The 17,875-nt window shown below is 43.9% G+C and overlaps 1 protein-coding gene across 2 annotated transcripts in view; it reads right to left on the minus strand.

Moving 5' to 3' along the window:
• The window catches only part of stxbp5a (syntaxin binding protein 5a (tomosyn)), a 113,810-nt gene that overhangs the window by 1,366 nt on the left and 94,569 nt on the right, over nucleotides 1-17,875 (minus strand). Inside the window, exons 13-26 of one of the 2 annotated variants that reach the window (XM_008286163.1) lie at nucleotides 16,601-16,668; nucleotides 15,090-15,130; nucleotides 14,643-14,863; nucleotides 13,055-13,236; nucleotides 12,600-12,725; nucleotides 12,184-12,335; nucleotides 9,424-9,486; nucleotides 7,538-7,591; nucleotides 4,981-5,030; nucleotides 3,716-3,998; nucleotides 3,235-3,604; nucleotides 2,353-2,518; nucleotides 2,006-2,117; nucleotides 275-495 (exon numbers count right to left, since the gene is read on the minus strand). In XM_008286163.1, coding sequence (XP_008284385.1) covers nucleotides 275-495; nucleotides 2,006-2,117; nucleotides 2,353-2,518; nucleotides 3,235-3,604; nucleotides 3,716-3,998; nucleotides 4,981-5,030; nucleotides 7,538-7,591; nucleotides 9,424-9,486; nucleotides 12,184-12,335; nucleotides 12,600-12,725; nucleotides 13,055-13,236; nucleotides 14,643-14,863; nucleotides 15,090-15,130; nucleotides 16,601-16,668 — 2,109 coding nt within the window. The remainder of the gene's footprint in view (nucleotides 1-274; nucleotides 496-2,005; nucleotides 2,118-2,352; nucleotides 2,519-3,234; nucleotides 3,605-3,715; nucleotides 3,999-4,980; nucleotides 5,031-7,537; nucleotides 7,592-9,423; nucleotides 9,487-12,183; nucleotides 12,336-12,599; nucleotides 12,726-13,054; nucleotides 13,237-14,642; nucleotides 14,864-15,089; nucleotides 15,131-16,600; nucleotides 16,669-17,875) is intronic. The other variant, XM_008286162.1, reaches the window with a different exon arrangement.

The following is a 17,875-nucleotide window of genomic DNA, read 5'->3' on the forward strand; positions in this document are numbered from 1 at the left end:
AAAGATTCAGAGCTGAATTAGAAACAATAATCCTTGTTATTATCAATGCCTTCTGCCTTTAGATTATTCCTAATTGAGTCCTTTATTTAAGCCTCCTTTTTAAATATCTGTGCTAATATATATGATAATAATATCGTCTCTTTGCTGTAATTTCACATGAACTAAAGTGTACAGAGATAGAATTTTCTCCTGATGCAGCATATGCATGTGCTTCGACCTGTTTAGAGCGCTCCTTCTGCTTCAACAGATTAAAGTCTTTGACACTTTTATTTACCTCGTGGGCGTGTTTGGAAAAAGAATCAGCGCTGGCCATCATGGCAGCTGTTCTCTCCTCCAGCTCGCCCAGCTTCTGGCCTCTTTCATCCAGGGCTATCCGGGCGCGTGCCAGATCTCCCACCACGCCGGATGCTGCCCCCTTCATGCCCTCAATGCCACCCGGGCCAGGGATGTGCTGGGCCAGACTTCTAGATGCCCTTCCAGCCGTTACCTCACCAACTGAGTGATGGCAGAAAGGAAAGCAAAGTGTGAAGTGATGTCGTATCTGGTAAAGAAACACTGTGTATGTGCAGTTGTGAACAAAGGTTTACATACACTTGTAAAGACCATGTATATCCTGGCAGTCTTGAGGTTCAGTGATCCCAATGACTATAATGAGTTATTGACATGTGTCTTTGTCACAACAACAGTCATGCATTTTGGTTCTTATTATAGTTCTTCTGAGAAATATGACCAAATCTGCTGGGTCAAAAACATACATACAGCCACCTGAATTGTCAGTTTTGGTGACGTAAACTGCTGTGGTGATCAAATAGTCTTTGTGGCCTCTTAGCTTCTCGTGAGTGATCACAATTGACTACAGCTGCTGACTTCTCTGAGCCAATTTAAAGAGGGCCCATTTCATACACTCATCAAACTCAGGCACAAATGCAAAAATGGGAACGTCTAAGGAGCTCAGCACAGATCTGAAAAAGCAAATCAAGTCAGGGAAGTCACTTGGAGCCATTTCAAAGCAGCTGTAGGACTCAAAACCAAATGTGCAAACCATTCTAAGTATAAAGTGCATGGAACAGCTGTTTCACTTCCAAGATCAGGAAGTGATCACCTGCTCCTGGAGGACAACTGGTCAGGATGGTCGAGAGTCAACCAAGAATCACCGAAAAGCAGGTCTGAAACTAATTAGAAGCTGCTGGAACACAAGTGTCAGTGTCCACAGTTAAACATGTTTTACATCACCAAGAGCTAAGACGCTGCCCTGCAAGAAGGAAGCCTTTTCTCCAGAAGTGGCACCTTAAGGCTCAACTCATGTTTGCTGCTGATCACATGGACAAAGTTAAAGGCCTTCTGGAGGAAAGTTCTGTGGTCAGGTGGAACAAAATGTAGCCATTTGGCCACAATGACCAAGAAGATGTTTGGTGGAGAGAAGGTGAGGCCTTTAACCCCCAAGAACACCAAACCTGGTGGTGGTAGCATCATGCTCTGAGGCTGTGCTGCTTTACACAAAGTAAATGGAACAATGAAGATGAAGGATTACGTCCACGTTCTTCAGGAAGGCCTAAAACCATGAGCCAGAAGTTTGTGTTTTGGACATAGTTGGGTTCCAACAAGACAATCGCCCCAAATACACATAAAAAAATGGTAAAGAAATGGCTAAATCAGGCGAGAATTATTGTTTTAGTCTGGTCTACCAAAAGTCCTGACTTAAACCCCATCAAGAACCTGTGGACTGCAATGAATTGTCAAACATACCACCATAAGCTTGCCAGAAACCCATGGATGGCAACCAAACATTTCTGGATGTATATTTTTCACCCAGCAAATTTTGTCATATTTCCTGAAGACGTCTAACAAATCTATGAAAGAACCAAAATGCATGATTGTTTTTTATGACAAACAGTAAGCGTTATACAAGGCACTGGTAACTGGAGACTGTGGGGATATACATGGTCGTTCCAAGTGGATGTAAACTTGTGTTCACAGCTGTGTACCAAGTCTGAGTTTGGCATACATAGTTCCTCTCTATCCAGTGATTGTGCTCCTCCTCCAAAGAGACCTTTGAAGAACCCTCTGTTTGGTGCCTCTGGTGTTTCCACTGGTGTGAAGAGCTCACCCAGCATCTCCTGAAACATCAACACACATTATTGTTCTACAGTAAACACAGACAGGTTGACTGTTTTTGCTATCCACTGTCCCTGACTTAACATTTACAGGACATACGACATGTACATGGTATGTTCCCAATGACGTTATAGGTAATAGGGTTTGTTTTCTATGTAGTACAATACGAAGATCTTTTATGCTACCAAGACGAGAGATGTAAATAAATCCATATGCTATGTGTCCTGTACACCTCACCTGTAGGTTTTCACAAGTGTCCTGACTGTAAGTGATCCTCTGGATCTCAGTGGGGGAGCAGAGGTACATGGCCTGACCCAGGTTAGTGAAGCAGAACGTCCTGGCTATCCGCATGTCTGTCAAAGGTAGGTAGTTTACATCCATGAGCGGTCTCAGTCCCGGCACACTGGACAGGAGGCACAGAAATGATATGATTTTAAATGTATGGAACACTAGAACCTGCCATTCAACATCTAGCCTGGCTCACTGTGTCACTGTGGTTGTTCAAGTCAATACTGGAGAGACAGAATCACTCTCAGTGACTTTTTCAGCATTACATTGCGCATATTTTAATCTCTCTCTGCACTCTTGTTTTGAATGGGCAAACACATCCACATTCACACCAAAACCCGGATCAACACAGACAGGGAGACAGATGGACATCCTTGCTTTGTCAGACACCCATATGGAAGGCTGTTCTGTCTCTGTCTCTCTCCTCTGGGGAAGTGAAGATTAATGAGGATGAGCGACACACTGATACACCCCTCCACACTTATATCCTTCCTCACACTGTATGAAAATCACCCCGGCAAGTTTGTGTGAGTAACTTGACTAAAGCTGATCTTGCCTCGCGCTCTCACTGGATAGCTGAGAAGTTATGTGAGGACGTCACTGCAGTGCTGTCGAATATCATGACCATCTAGTATGTGTTTTGAGAGTAGTCACGTATAAATATTGCTATCTGTGGACCTGATAAAGCATTCTGTGCACAGCAAAGGGCTGATCATACGTGCTTCAATCCAACGACACACACATGATTGATTCAAACCGACTCGGTCGATGCATTTTATTAATAACCAACTATTTCTGACCGACCTCAGATGCAGACTGACATGTTCTCACCTGAGGGTCATGATGTGGCCGTTGGCACAGAAACAAGCCACGCACACGCCTTGGCTCATCTGCACCACATCTGCCCGTAAGATGAAGGAGGTCTCTGTGATACTATGCTTGTAGATGCAGGTCTGGGAGGGGAGGGAGATGACTTTGGCCTGTTTCTCTGAACACACCACGGCATATTGGCTCTCACTGAGGTCCTGGGAGCTGGAAGGGGACACGGAGACGGGCCGGCGCTTACGGACCTTCTCCCGTTCTTCGCCATCTGCTGTAACGTTGGGTTCATACCAAGGTTCGAACGCAGGAGGCAGCTGGGAACCTGTGGAGTCCAGGAAAGCCATCCGCAAGATGCTTCCCTTCAGCCGTACCAACATGCCTGGTGAATGCAACCAACACTTTGTTGAAACTTGCTGTTTTGTGGTAATCCTTCTACATTTGCTGCAAACACAAAAAGTCTATTTTCCCCATTCTCGTCCAAGGTTCCTACCTGTAGGTGAAATGATAACTGGCTGCAGTTGCCGCTGCTCCCCAGCAGGTGGCAATGTAAGCGACAGAGCCAGCACAGTTCCCAGGGAGGTGCCCACATACAGGCAGGGAGTCAAGGTGCTGTCCCCCTTCCGGGCGAAGGTCTCGGAGAAGTGGAAGGAGCTGATGGCCTCTCGGGCTTCCTTGTCGATGCTGGTGACGCTGGAGGAGCGCGAGCGGCTGAAAGAATTGTCCCGGTGGTCTAATGGGTTGGCACCCCGCGGCGGGCATACAGACAGGAGGACAGTAAGGAGAAAACAGAGAGAGGTAAAGCACCCGCAAGGCAGCAGCATCACAGACAGACAACACAGACACTGTGCTTTACATACAAACTAGAACGACCTGTGTTTATAGTGCCTCAATTGATCAGGTTTCAGTTTTAAAGCAAACTCAAGGAATACCAGATGTGTAACTATTCTATTTGTTTAGAAACTGACGATGTGCTTAGAGGAGTCCTGGAGATAGATTTGCTTTCTTAACAGTGTTATCAATGAATGAGGTTAAAGTATACAGCTGGTGTACTTTTGTCTAAATAAAGCTCATAATTTTCGTGCCAATTTCCAACAGAGCAGCATCACCTGAAAACCTTTACCAGATCCAATGCAGTAGCACATTTTCACAGATAAATCACTCATAATGTTCCATCCCCAATCAGCAGCTATCTGGCACTTGGACGCTTAAAGAAGCACACAGGTGAATGTCTTGGCACTAGCCTAATATAATCTGACCCTTTGAAATCAAACAGTGTTCCATTCATTGCTTCCTAGAGCTTTTGGAGGAAAGCTACACAGCCCTGAAGAAGACAATGTCCTCTTCTGCTTTTTGTAAATTCCATTTTCAGGGACCAATCAGACAGAGAAAAGAAAGGCATGAAGAACATAGAAGAGAAAAAGAAAGCTGCAAAAGTTACAGGAAGCTTAATAGTGAGATGGGTTGTGCAAAGTTTAGCTCAGCACCACTGACCTCCAGTAAAACCCCCACCGGGCTCAAAAAGTGGGAGTTTGATTTCCAACAATTTGATTTACCTTAAAACAAATTCAATTCAGATCAGATCAGTGCTACTTTTGAGTCATGCAAACTTAAGAGAACATCTGCACAGCTTGCCAATTTTGAGGCTAATAACCAGATAAAAACCGGACTAATGGGATGTGGTGGAGTCCAGTTGGAGCGGGAAAAGTATACTGCATTTCATACAAATTGTTTGGAGACACGAAGTCAAGGCTTACCCAAGTCTGGCTTTAGCTCAGTAGGCAAGCTTAATTTCCGTGACATCTTTGCTGGAAAAAAGAGAACATCCCTCTTTACAAACACACGTCTAAGCTAACACACGATGCCATGCAAAGCTCGGTCACTAGCATTGGATTGGGACTGTGCACAAAGCCAAAGTACACCAAACGACATGAGGCTGTGGAACGAGTGCCAGGGGGCTGTTTTTATTGATTATAGGGGCCAAAATGCGTTACACAAGAAGAAGACACTGCATAAGGAGTCTGTATATCACAGAGGCATGCTGTGGAGGACAAAACAAAAGATGTGACCGCTGGTTGCACAATGCCCCCGAAAGAAAGGACTGGTGAGACACATCGAGACTGCACGGCCATTCAGGACCTTCATGCCAAAGGAGCATGCATCGAGAACAAGGAAGTCACAAGGAACAGAAAGTAATGAACAGGAGATGGAGGAAGATAGCGAGAAAGATGGTTAAAAATTACTGAGGTATTCTTCTGCTAATTATTTAGATTTCTCACTCAAATTCGTCAATCGAAATGACCATGAATGATTGTCTGTGATATTATTTTCTCTGTCTGTAGGAGAAAGAAGTAGGAGACAGTGATGATAAAAAAGGCGACATTCATCATGCACGTATTGAAATGTTACATCCACTAATAATAGTTATGAGGTAATAAAGGTACGGCTAGCTCGCTAACAGACTTTGCTGTGCTTCAAAGACTGACAGAAACCCAACGTAGTAAGTCAAGAAAATCCATACGATTACCTGTAAAATCCTCAAGCTCAAATAGGTCGTGTTCAATTTGGTTATTTAGTTTTTTATAGTTCAGGAGAATTAAGAGTTCTCATTTAGGAAAAAAAAAATAAAAAAAGGTATAATGTGAAAATCAGACACCACAAGGACTATCGAGTATCCAGAGCTCCCTCTTGTCCTACAAATCCTCTGTGGCTGACTGTAAACCTTCTGTTTACTTGAAGGGCCCTGCATATGGTATCAAGTATTCAGGTTAATTAGACTTCTGCTGAGGCTGAAGTCGGGTGAAGCTACGCTGGGAACGACTCCATTAACCTTCATTCACCAAAAATAGTGGAGGCGCAACGCTTCCAAACTCGCATTTGGAACGAAGCTAAAAGAATGGAAGGGGAAATGTAAATTAAAACTAGAGTATGCAGGATCATAGAACCACCTGAGATACATCGGGGGGGAAAAAACTCCTACGCCCTTCCTCCAAAAGATATGAACATACACTGGCTGGAAGACTAAGAGTCCCGTTCAAAGCCAAAGTAGACTAACATAAGATCAATACCATCAACTGACACTTGTTTGCAAGGAGGCTACAATACAGACAGAATGGATAGATGCATGTAGATAAACCCTAAAAAACTGGAGGAGGAAGGAGGCTACAAGTGCCGTTTGTGCACTGAAATGCACAAATAAAAATGCACGTGATCATCTGGAAGTTTTAGATGTAGTAGGTTTAGGTGGGAAAGTAAAGTGCTACCTGCCCACTAGCTCTAGCAACGTCTCTGCCGAGCCTCGTGGAAAACTATAGTGATGCACAATGAGCTCCAGGCAGAGTGTCCGCAGACAGTTAGTTATGTCGGCCATCCAGTCATCTCATCACAGATATTTCTTGTTATTATCAGAGCACTTGTTTGCCGTCAGAGACTCCATAAACACACAAAAAAAAAGCTTTTGGAATACATCACATACTCTAGCTTTAAGAGGTTAGAAGATGGTTTCATTAGTAAGTACGTCGGTCTAATTAAGCAGAAACACGTGGAAACACCAGTGCAGGTGTTTGGGGCGCAGCAACCATACGTCCTGTGAATGATCAGGTTCATACTCCTTGGACGAGGTAATGCTAAAGCAAGCTAAGAATATTCCACGACACTGGTTTGATCTGGACCAAAGTGAAAGATCTGATTTAGACGCCATTACAGATGCCATACTTACTCACTGCCGCTTGACTCTGTAAGAGTTCTTCCTTTGGTTCTGACTTAGTTTCAACGGTAACTATTACTTTCATCAACATACACAAAGACACAGCTGGACGGATGAGTCGCTCTCCATTCTGTGGTGTCATCATACTGTACTATGGACAAACGCAGGCACATTTACAGTTTGACACTCGTGCTACATACATGTAGCATGCAATATATATATATCAGACAACTAAGGTGTCTATGGCCGGTACCACCTTCCCTCCAGGTTTGCCTCTGCTCCAAGAGCTTTCAGTTCACACAATACAGTTATCTATCCGTAATACGTGCCAAAAATACTAAATATAAGCACCTTGTTGTTGTAAACATCAACAAAAATAATCCAAAAATGTTTCTGATTAAAAAAACAAAAACAAGAGAGCCGAAAGATAGTGGACCAGAGGCCAACCCTGAACTTTATTCTCTTGTCTGTTTCTTCCCACTGTGGTGACTCATGGACACGGAGGACAGAGACAGTTTCTCCACAACATAAAAAAAACAGGGGGACCAAATCTGGACCATGTTCGTCCTGCCTACACAGCCTCTCATGGAACTCTTTGGCCAGTCTTACCTCCTCTACCACCTCCATTGTAGAATTGCTGTAGATTGCTGTTTGACGTCAACACTTTAGGGGGTGTTGGGGGGGAAAGTAAAGTAAATGTGCAGTTAGAAACACCCTTTTGTCGTTTTACTGTACAAGCTGTTGTAGTTTAGTCATTAACAACCTTTAGTTTTTTTTTTGTTCGGAGCAGCAACATAACCTTTTAACTTCAATAAATCCGGTCCAGGAGTTCAGACGGTCTGACCTTGAACACACTCATGATTGAGACATTATGGTTTAATGTTACAGCTGCTTCCTTTTCAATGTAAGAACAACTGCGCAAGTAAACCAAGCGATCTACATTGTTTACTGGATCGATCTGTAAAATCAAAACACTGGTTTGTAGTTCCTTCAATGTAAAACAGAGGATTTATCGAGCAAATCAGTCGGAAAAAAATAGGGTCTCTTGGGTTGTAGTCTTATGTTTTGTGATTTAGCACCGGCATCTCTTAGCATGTCATTTTAACTTCTTTTTAATGCAAATGAAATTATTCCAAGAGTCGTTTTGAGTAAAGCACTGCTATCCTTGATCTAATCTAAATTCATCATACTGCAACTTATTACAAAGTAAAACAGACGCGACTGCAAATACTATTATTTCCTTCCACTGGCAGATTTTATGACTTCCCCAAAAAGGAAAGCACTCAGGTCTAGACTAAACGACTAGTTAAAGGAGACAGTTTTTTTTTTTTTTTTGCAGCAAAGCGCCTTATCTCTCTCTATCCCATGAATAATGCAGAGCAGACAGATGTATCAGACCACAGTCTGGTGGCAGCAGACATGGGGGTTGGGACAGCCATCATACCTGGCAACAGCAGCAGGACTCCAGACTTTTGAGATTTGTTTTCTGTCTGACCTTTTTAAAAAAGCTCCTTATTTTCACGGCGCTAATGCCAACTTTGCTCTAATGAGATGAATCTGTGCCGTTCGCTCTTCAAGCACCTTCAGCCGAAATACTAATGACGTAGATTAAGTGCAACAGAGCATCTGACTGCTGCAAAACACAAAGCGCTTCTTCTATCGGCTCATCAAAAAGCTGATTATTTGCACTCGGAGGTGCCATTATGTAGTAAGTAACATAAAGCTGATGATGAAGAGTTTTTTCTTTTCTTCCTAAAGCACAAGCTGTTTCGTTTGCTTTTACCCGAGCAGATGAAAACTGCTTATATATGATAATGTGTTACTCCAAATCCAAGTTAATTCAGATAATCTTGGCAAGCAAAACGATATATTTGACTATTAGATATCTTCGAAATTATGCAGTTCCTGAATATGTGATAACTTTATTTTTTTCACATGATCGATGTAAATTCATGGGTTTTTCTACCAGAATGCAGAGTTTTGTTTCACATCTTCATTCACTTCACAGCTCCTCGCAGTCACACTGAATCAGCATCACACAGATTGGAAACAGTTATTGCCTGTAACCCCGTTTTCCAGGATACTGAGTGAGATTAAAACAAATTTATTCCTGTCTATTGAACTCTGCAAAGTGGTAAAAGAATGCATGCGCAAATGGGAAAATACTGTGAAAAACCCCATAGATGTGCGGCATTAAACTCAAACTGTGCGTTTCTAAAGACTGAGCTAAAATGAAAGTGACAGCCAGACAATTAAAAAAAAAAAACAACCTTTCCATACAGTTCCAGATTGATGAGCAACAATTTCAAGAAAAATAGTATTAAAAGTAGAAGCTCTTTGGAAACATTAATCTTCTTCCCTAACTAATTCTTTTCTCGCATGCAGATACGTGGGATATATTTGTGACTGGCTCATAGATTGGGCTCAATATCTACAGAGCATGAAGCCTCTGTTGTGTTTGCTTTCTTTCAGTAAGACGCTGAAGGACATGTTACCTGAAGTGGGGGACTTGCAGCGGTCCTCTGACGTGGCTGAGCCCTCGTTGATGTCGCACAGACCTGCGGCAGGGATCACAAATACAAAACCAGGCAGGTTAATAAGAGGCACCGGGGTTATCGTACTTCATTATATTTTTTTTTACGATACACTCCGAGAGAACCCGGACAGTGTTCCGGCACAACAGTGACGAAGGGAAGTGTTTTGTTGGAACATTTACATGCATGGAGGCGAATTAGAATGACTAATTCGCTGAAAAAAAAAACCCAGCATGCCTGCCTGCCTCACTGCATGATCCAAATCCTTGGCAAAACTTGAAATATTAATGTGGTAGGTTGCTGAGGAGAAAACGACATGGCAGGCTGATACCCGTAGTCTACAGCTGGTGAGTCAGACTACTTTTTACCCAGCCGTCCTGCCACCGTGGGGGAGGTGCGGGACAAATACGACACCGACTATCAACGGCAATGGACGAGAGTATTTCTGGCGTCTAAGTATCTAGTCGGATGACATTCCTGGACTACCACGATATTAATGTGAAAAACAAAATAACCAAGTCCACCAGCTTGCAAAAACATACATACATCTTTAGTTGAAAGAGCAGGCTGAGCATCCAGGCGACCATATGAACAACTAATCACATGAGTTTAACTAAATCTGTTGGCAGAGTTGTGTTAGATTGTACTTCTACCCGGAAAAAAAATCGCTGCATGATCTTTTGGCTAGTTTACCCATCAACTGACCGAGAGACTAGCCAGCCGGTTTCACTGTTTCTTTGTCTGGTTCGAAAGCTAATTCCTTCCTTTGCCTCGTGCGTGTACGGGTATAAGTATGTCTGTGTGTGACATTGTCCTGTGAGGCAGGAAGCCAAGCAGACAGCCATCCCCATGTTGGCAGAGAAACACAGCTGGACGCCTGACTGCTGCTCACACTGGCCAAGTCCTGACAGGTGCCAGCCCACTGACACCAGATGCTCGGTGTGTATTTACACGTGCATCTCGTAGCGCATGTTTAAGCATTTCAGAAGTGTTTGTGTTGTGTGTGCACGTTATTTTATGGCATACATACTTCCATGGTGCATAAAACACCACACACATCAAAAAGAAAGCGCTTAGCATCCACACTCGGTACTAATTCACATGTAAAACTTTAGCTTAAATATGGGCAGTACATCATTGTGACACTGCGGCATTGTTTGTGTGGCTGCACTGCTGTTCTTTAACACATGGTGGCAGTGTGTTCATACTGAAAGGGGCTCCATCGTCCCTTAACGGTACAGTGAAGCTGCATTGGCGATGTGTGTGTAAAAGGGATGGGCTCTGAGACTGTGCTTGTGAATGAGAGACAAAGAGAGGTGGATGAACAAAGAAAGAAAGTCAATCAAAGCCAGAAAAGAAAGAGTTGGTGTTGTCAGAGGGCTCTGTCAAGTGTCAGCCTCCTGAACTAAATCTGGACGGCTTCATTTTAGACGCAATGTGTGTCGCTTCATTCATTCTCATATTTGGACGAGATCATGGATTTGTTGAGTGGCAAAAACTAGCCACCGTCATCGATGAAAAGCTAAACCTGAAACCTGCCGCGAAAGAGAACGAAAGAACAAACCAAATTTGATCGTAGTCCCCGTGAGATTCACTGTGCTTGTACAGTCAAGACCAACAGCTGACGAGTGGTATTTGATGTTCTGTGTAACTGTCTTTGACTGTTTCATTTTGCCTTTAGGATAAGACCAGAAAAATCCTGGTTGAACTTCAAGGCTGAAAACTGCTTTTTTTTTTCTCCTCAGAAAACTAGAAGGAAAAAGATCAAGAGTCATGTACGGTGCTTCTATTTTAAACTTAAAGACAGCCCGACCCCCCAAACACCCATCCCCGTGTGTCTCAACTACATGTCGAGAAGTTTTTTCAATGAAAGTAATCCTGTCATAAAATACTTTAGATGCAGCTCTATAGCTATAGCTTGCTTTACTCGCTACAGCTCAAGCACACCAGCTCATCTATGACTTTGCTCAAACACAATGGTAAGTTGTAATATTAGAGTTATTCAGCATCAAACATGTTAGAACCGGAAACCAGCTCACTGCAAGCTGATGGGTTTGGTTCCTTTGGTTTGTTGCATATAAGAAAGACTCGGTATGCAGCATTTCTAATGTGGAAATGCTCAGCCACTGCTTATTTCAATCTAGATGTGTGATGTAGCGATACATAAACACCACATGGAACTATCAGCAAAGTAAAAAAAACTCGATTTTCACTTGAGGGAGTCTTTAAGAAACGTAACGGCGTTAGTAGCTGGAGATTAACAAACCAAAAGCAAAAACATAACAAGTGGGAAATCTAGAAAAACATTTAAAATATGATGAACCTGATGCACATCGACTAAGAGACTCTTACTTGCAAGTATTGTGCTGCTGCAAACTTAATGACAGCAAGTCATTCAAAGCCATTCGGTCCTGAGTCATGCACTTGTGTGTATATGCACAAAACACAAGGACTTGAATTAACAGCTTTGTTTGCTGAGGGTAAAGACGTCGGGAATGAATGGAGTTTTACCGATGCCTTGGTTACGCCAGAGTGACTTGCAAGTTTGGTACGCAGCCATTTGGCTTTTGAATTCAAGCAATAAAAAAGGCTTGGATATGTGATTAGTTGGCTGTCGACATAAAACAATATTGGGTTGAGCCAAAAAAAAAATCAGTTGTGTATGTTCAGAAAAGTTCTTCTGGTTTCTGCTCTCTTTTTTTTGTCCTTCTTCCTCATTACCTCCAGAAGGCTGTCGTGTCTTTCTTGGCGACCGGGGCTGTCTCTGATAGGGGTCGTTGGAGCCGTAAAGCTCGACCGTACCCAAGTTGAGAACGACCGTCTTCTGGACGTAGTCCACCACCGCCAGACCGTTACTGTTGCCAAACACCAATCTGGGGAGGGACGACAAAGTCAGAGAGGAAGAAGTAGGAGGGGAAAAAGTTTGACCAACAAGAAGTGATTAGAGAAACGGTGGTGAAACTGTGGTCACAACACAAGAAGAGCTGGGATATTAGAGCTGTCATGGCCCAAGAAGTGACTTCTCGGACCCCAAAACTGCACAAGTGCCCATTTTTAGTATAAGACAGTTTTTGCCATCAGTAATAAAGAAAATAATGTCTTGCTTTAGTCTCTTTAGGCTCCAGTCTGGTACTTACAGGCCGTAGGAGGAATTGAGCGCCAGACTTGTGATCTGCTGAGGAGGCTCTCCGCTCACCCACACTAACTGAACCACCAAGTCTACCTGGTAACCTGGAGACTGCTTCAAAGGAGCATTGCGCACTCTGTGGAGGAGAAGACAAAGTAAATTGAAGGAGAGTAGAGACAGAAGGGACCAACAAAAAAAAAAAATGAAAGGGAGAGACATTAAAAAAAAAAAAGGGTTTCATAAAGAGAATGACAAGTGGTGCAGCTGCAGTCCTGAATCAGTTGTCTGTTGAGGGTCTGGCATGAGTGGCTGCAAGGGAATGATGGGGCGGCTGCGGCTGAGGATGCTTCAGGCGGTGACTAAGTCTGCGCAAGTGTGCTCGAGGCAAAAGGCAAGACTCTTGTGTGTATGAGTGTGTGTGAGAGTTTATGTAAGTGCTTCTGTGTGTGTGTGTGTGTTTCGTACTTGAGGCAGGGCATGTTGCCTCCGTCGGAGTTGTTGCTGCTGGTGGAAGGGTGCGAAGGTGGGCCGCTCGTCTGAGGGGAGGCGCCAGGGGTGGGTAGCGCCGACGTCTGTTCGCCCCCGCCGCCCCCGCCATCTGGAGACTCGATGTCGTTCAGCTCGTACTGCATTCGCACCTCGAGTAACTGTACGAGAAAACAAACAGTTTACACACGAGGAGATCACAACAACGCATGATAAAGGCATCAGAAGTCTTGTAAACAACAGCTCCCCCGGGAAGAGTCATACGACAGTGACTGACACGCATTCAGAGTCACTTTGATGATAAGGATTCGCTCGACGTGCGAGTGCATGTGTGTGTGTGGGCAGACTGGGAGTCAAAGAGGTCCTCCGAAGCTGAAATATTCCATTCCTTCTAAGTCCTCCTTCAGGCTACCCCTTTGCAACCTCCGCCTTCGCGCAGACACACACACAAAACTCACACACACACACACGTACAATGCTCATAAGCTCCACTCGTTTGCATTCTGTCAGTCTCATTAGCCCCGCTGACATGTGGGAGTGAAGAGTGATCAGCGCCCGTCTTCAGATTCCACCTCCCTCCTGTCTCCGTCCTCGTCTACCTTCGTTTTCTGCAAGGTTACGGAGAGGTGTTCGACCTTGTGCGAGGGGGAGACCGCTCTCCTAATTACAGCTCGCGTATCCACGTCGGAGCACTTAGAGTTTAGGTGAAGAAAAAAAAAGAAAGGGCTTGAAATCGCTCTGACAAAAAAGCCCCAATCCGTCTCTTTAAGCTGCTGCAGCGGTGCTCTTAAGCAAGGCACCTGAACACTTTTTTTGTTGTTGTTGTTTGCTTGGAACAACTAAAGGTTTGGATATTTAGGACAACCGGTGCTGAACACAAAAAGGGCATCAGCTAGAAGACATCACAGCGCTGCCCACATACGATGATTGACAAGTGATCTCTGTGAAGTCTGGTGCAAAAAAAAAAAAGAGAAAAAAAACACCACCGCAACGACTGTTTAGCAAGTAAAACGTTGCCAGACTTGGAGATAAATGCAGCATCGTACTGTTAACTAATTAAACACTCCACTGCGACCGACAGAAGAACAGTTGCTCTTGCAGCACTGGGGCTGCGAGCGCACAAGCAGGGATTAAACCACATTTCTCTTTATTTCATTAAACACCGACTCCCATCACACCGCCATTAGCACTTACGTCGCTATTGAGGCAGATTATAATGATGGTCTAGCTTTGCTTGTTCACTGCTCTGTCTGTTGGCATGGTAACCATACTGCCTTTGACTAGGCAGATCTGCTGAGTGCATGTGTGTGTGTGTTGTTGTGGATATGTCTCAGCATCTTAAAGCAGGGGAGGAAAAGTGAGCGGTGAGGGCAATTCAAAGCAAAATGTTTGCTGATGGAGGGCTTGAGAGCTGCACGCCGTCCTTTATTTGTGTCTGTGTGACTGCAGGAGACTTACAGTGAAAGAGAAGGTGAGGAGAAAATAGATGTGTTTTCAGACATTTGAAAGGTAAAATATTGGAAGTAAAAGTAAAAAAAAAGAAAAGAAAAAGGAAACGGTTACCCACCTGTACCACCTCGGTGGTTACTTCCAGCTTGCTGAAGCGGTAGATGATAACGTTGGCTGACACGCCGGCCACACAGAGCATCCGGCTCTCGGGGCACCAGGCCATTATCTGAATGGCAAAGGGGTCGTCATCCGACGCCTCAGTGCTGCCCTTGTCCTCTTTAGGCCGGTTTCTGTCGAATACCTTGGCTGTTTTGAGCTTATAGAGCACCTGGAGCATTACTGGGGAAAAACAAAACAGGGAGAAGAAAACGTATCAGTTGCAGTCTGGGGGGATGTAGAAGCTACATGAGGAAACGAAACACCCTGGACATGAAATCCAAAATGTAAACGTTCCGAAGCAGAGCATTTTTTTCATTAATTTGTCTCAAAGCTAAACTGAAGCTCTTCTACTATTTAACAAAGCAAATAAAATAAACAATACTTGTCATTTGTGAGCGTAACTTACTTGCAGAGGCATCCCAGAACTTTACAGTCCCATCAGCATGTCTGGAAACACAACAGAGAAAAAAAGTGAAATAACTTCGCAGTCCGAAAGCATTTACATACAAATCTCAGGGAACAAGTAAAAGCATAGAAAACATTTTTAAAACATCACAATATTTAGTTTAGTCCCTAAAAAGACACAGATATGCCATTTAGGACAATATAAAGTCTGATTTGTGTGATTGTGAAGGTTATTTGACACAAAGGTCATGAGTTGTTCGAGTATTTTGATGTGAACGTCCACACGCCTTTTTAGCTTTGCTCTTCAAAATAAAAGAGGCAAAATGCATAGACTGTATAAAAGATGGACGTAGCAACCGGCCCTGAAAAATGAAGCCAACCCAGAAGTGTCAAAAACCTGCAATATCACTACGTCCACTAGCTGCTGGCTCCACAAAGCCCTGGCTCCTATAGACTGGAATTGGAAAAGAAGTGATCACAGATCATGAAATCCTGCATTCCTACAGCTCAGGATGTTTTTCTTATTAGTTTTCATGGTCAAATCCAGAGATCAGGTGGCCAATCTGAAAATAAATCAATACTGAATTTTTAAAAAATCGTCAACATTTTGCGGGGCAAGGGGCGTGGCTGGCTTGATTGACAGTCGGCAGCGACCATACAGACGAAGCGAGCAGAAGGTGGTAAATGTGGGCGGGGCAGAGAGGGCCCGCCTCTCAACCCGTCTGACCAATCGCTGCTCCTATGGCTCCGCCCCCGATTTTTGAGCTCCAAAAATCCAAGATGTCAACCAGGAAGTAGCAAAACCCTGGCTTCATTTTCTCAGTGCAGAAACCAACGTCACGGAAGCTACGTCCATCTTTTATACAGTCTATGGGAAAATGTCTTGAGAGGAAAAGCAGGCTTTCATATCACCCATTAACGCCACATCCATTATCGACAGTAACATAATGGTGGAACGTCCACACACTTTTGGCCATTTCTGTTTGTTTTTTAGCAGAACAATGTTCATTTATTGATAATTAACTCCTCTCCACTTGGTATCACAGAAAAGGTCATGTATTTTGACTGTCATCCCCCCCCTCCTCCCATTTTTATTTTCCTTTTGTTTTGTTGCCAATTCAGCTGAGTGGATTGGGAGAGAAATATTTTGCAGGCTGTGGCCCTTTCAGAGAGAGAAGACCTGGACAGAATAGTAATGGGGCAGCGAGGGGGAGAGGGAGGAAGGAGAGGGCGCCGGAGCCTCCTGCTGCCAAACCCATACCTCAATGTCATTTCTTCAGTGCGTGTGTTCTGTTAAAAACGCCCCTTTCTCCCCGTGTTGACAGCTTAGCGCCGGATAATAAACATTAAGATGGAGCAAAGTGCACATGATTGGAATATATGACGGCCTACTGTGGGAAAAAAATATAAAAAATAAAGACAAGCTCCTGGGCTGCGCTGACCCGACGGCGCAGAGGAGGTGAAAGTAATTGCGGCAAGATAATAATGATAATGAAATCAGCATTGTCTTACCCAGTGATGATGATCTCGGGGTAGCTTTGTGTGCCTTGACCCCAGTTTCCACCACTAATGGGCCATTCCTGGAGAGACACACACACACATCGCATTAGCGGATGAGACAGTACGGGAGCAGCTCCGTCAATAAACAGGCCGTCAATAAGCGCATTGATTTTGGAAACAGATGAAATGATAAAAACTGCACATGTGCGAGCGCGCCCAGCCGGGAACCCTTTTTGTGTGCAAGCCTCTCGCTGTGTCTTCTTGCAATTATACATTATGCGCCTCAGTGTGCGTCTCCATGTGTGTGTGTGTGGGGGTTTGGCTTTGAACACGTTGACAAATACAAAGGTCACCGGGATGACTCATTGTGATCTTTATGTGAGAATGCCCTCCTACAGCTCAGTCAGGCTTTTACTTAACCAGGAAAAAAAAAAAAAAAGAGAGAGACAAAAGAAGAAGCAGTTTGGGTCAGTGCATGCTGACATTTCCGACAGAATGCTGGAGCAAGGCGGCGGGGAGAAGAACATCAGCATACAGAACGGCCGCAAGAGCAGGGGGTCTGCCGTAGACCATACAGGGGACAGGAGATTAGTGAGGAGGATCATTAGGTAATATGTTATAGGGTCCATTTGGCTTCATGGGAATAGTCAGACATATACTTTAGCACCGGTCGTATGTGGAGAGGTGTGTTACGGTGTCCTTTATCCTGTAACCCTGTTGTTCTTGGTGGCACGATGGTTAGAGGGCGCAGTGTGGGACATTTACATTTCTAATTTAGGCATTTAGCTCTTTTACGGTATACCGTTATCCAGAACGACACGAGGGCAAATCGCACCCTCAGGTTAGCTGTTACACAACCCGAATCCGTGAAGGTAGGTTAAGTTATTTCATAAGCCGTTGGAATTCACTTCATTTCAGAAGTAAAGCCAGCACTCAGTCACGGCGGGGAAGTGGTTTGTAATTTCTGTAGCACCAGAACATTTATTACAGATCCATAATTTCCTGATGATTTCTGCTTTCTGGAAAGTTTCCTAGAAAGAGTCGAGAGGATTGGTGGCGCTGTACCAGAAAACAAAGAAGAAGAAAAAAAAAAAGAGAAAAATAAAATCTGAATTCTGAAAAAAGGAACCCTTTTAAAAAATAAAACAACATTTCCGTACATTAGATCCTGTAGATGAGCGAGCTGTGAGGCTGTACTTAGGCACAGGGTTGGTTTAATGCCTCGGCCTGGCAACATCAACATATGGATCTTTAGTCATAGTTTAACCTAATAGCATGCTAACATTT

The sequence above is a fragment of the Stegastes partitus genome, unplaced genomic scaffold (assembly GCF_000690725.1).
Source record: "Stegastes partitus isolate 25-593 unplaced genomic scaffold, Stegastes_partitus-1.0.2 Scaffold436, whole genome shotgun sequence".
Taxonomy (NCBI): Eukaryota; Metazoa; Chordata; class Actinopteri; family Pomacentridae; genus Stegastes; species Stegastes partitus.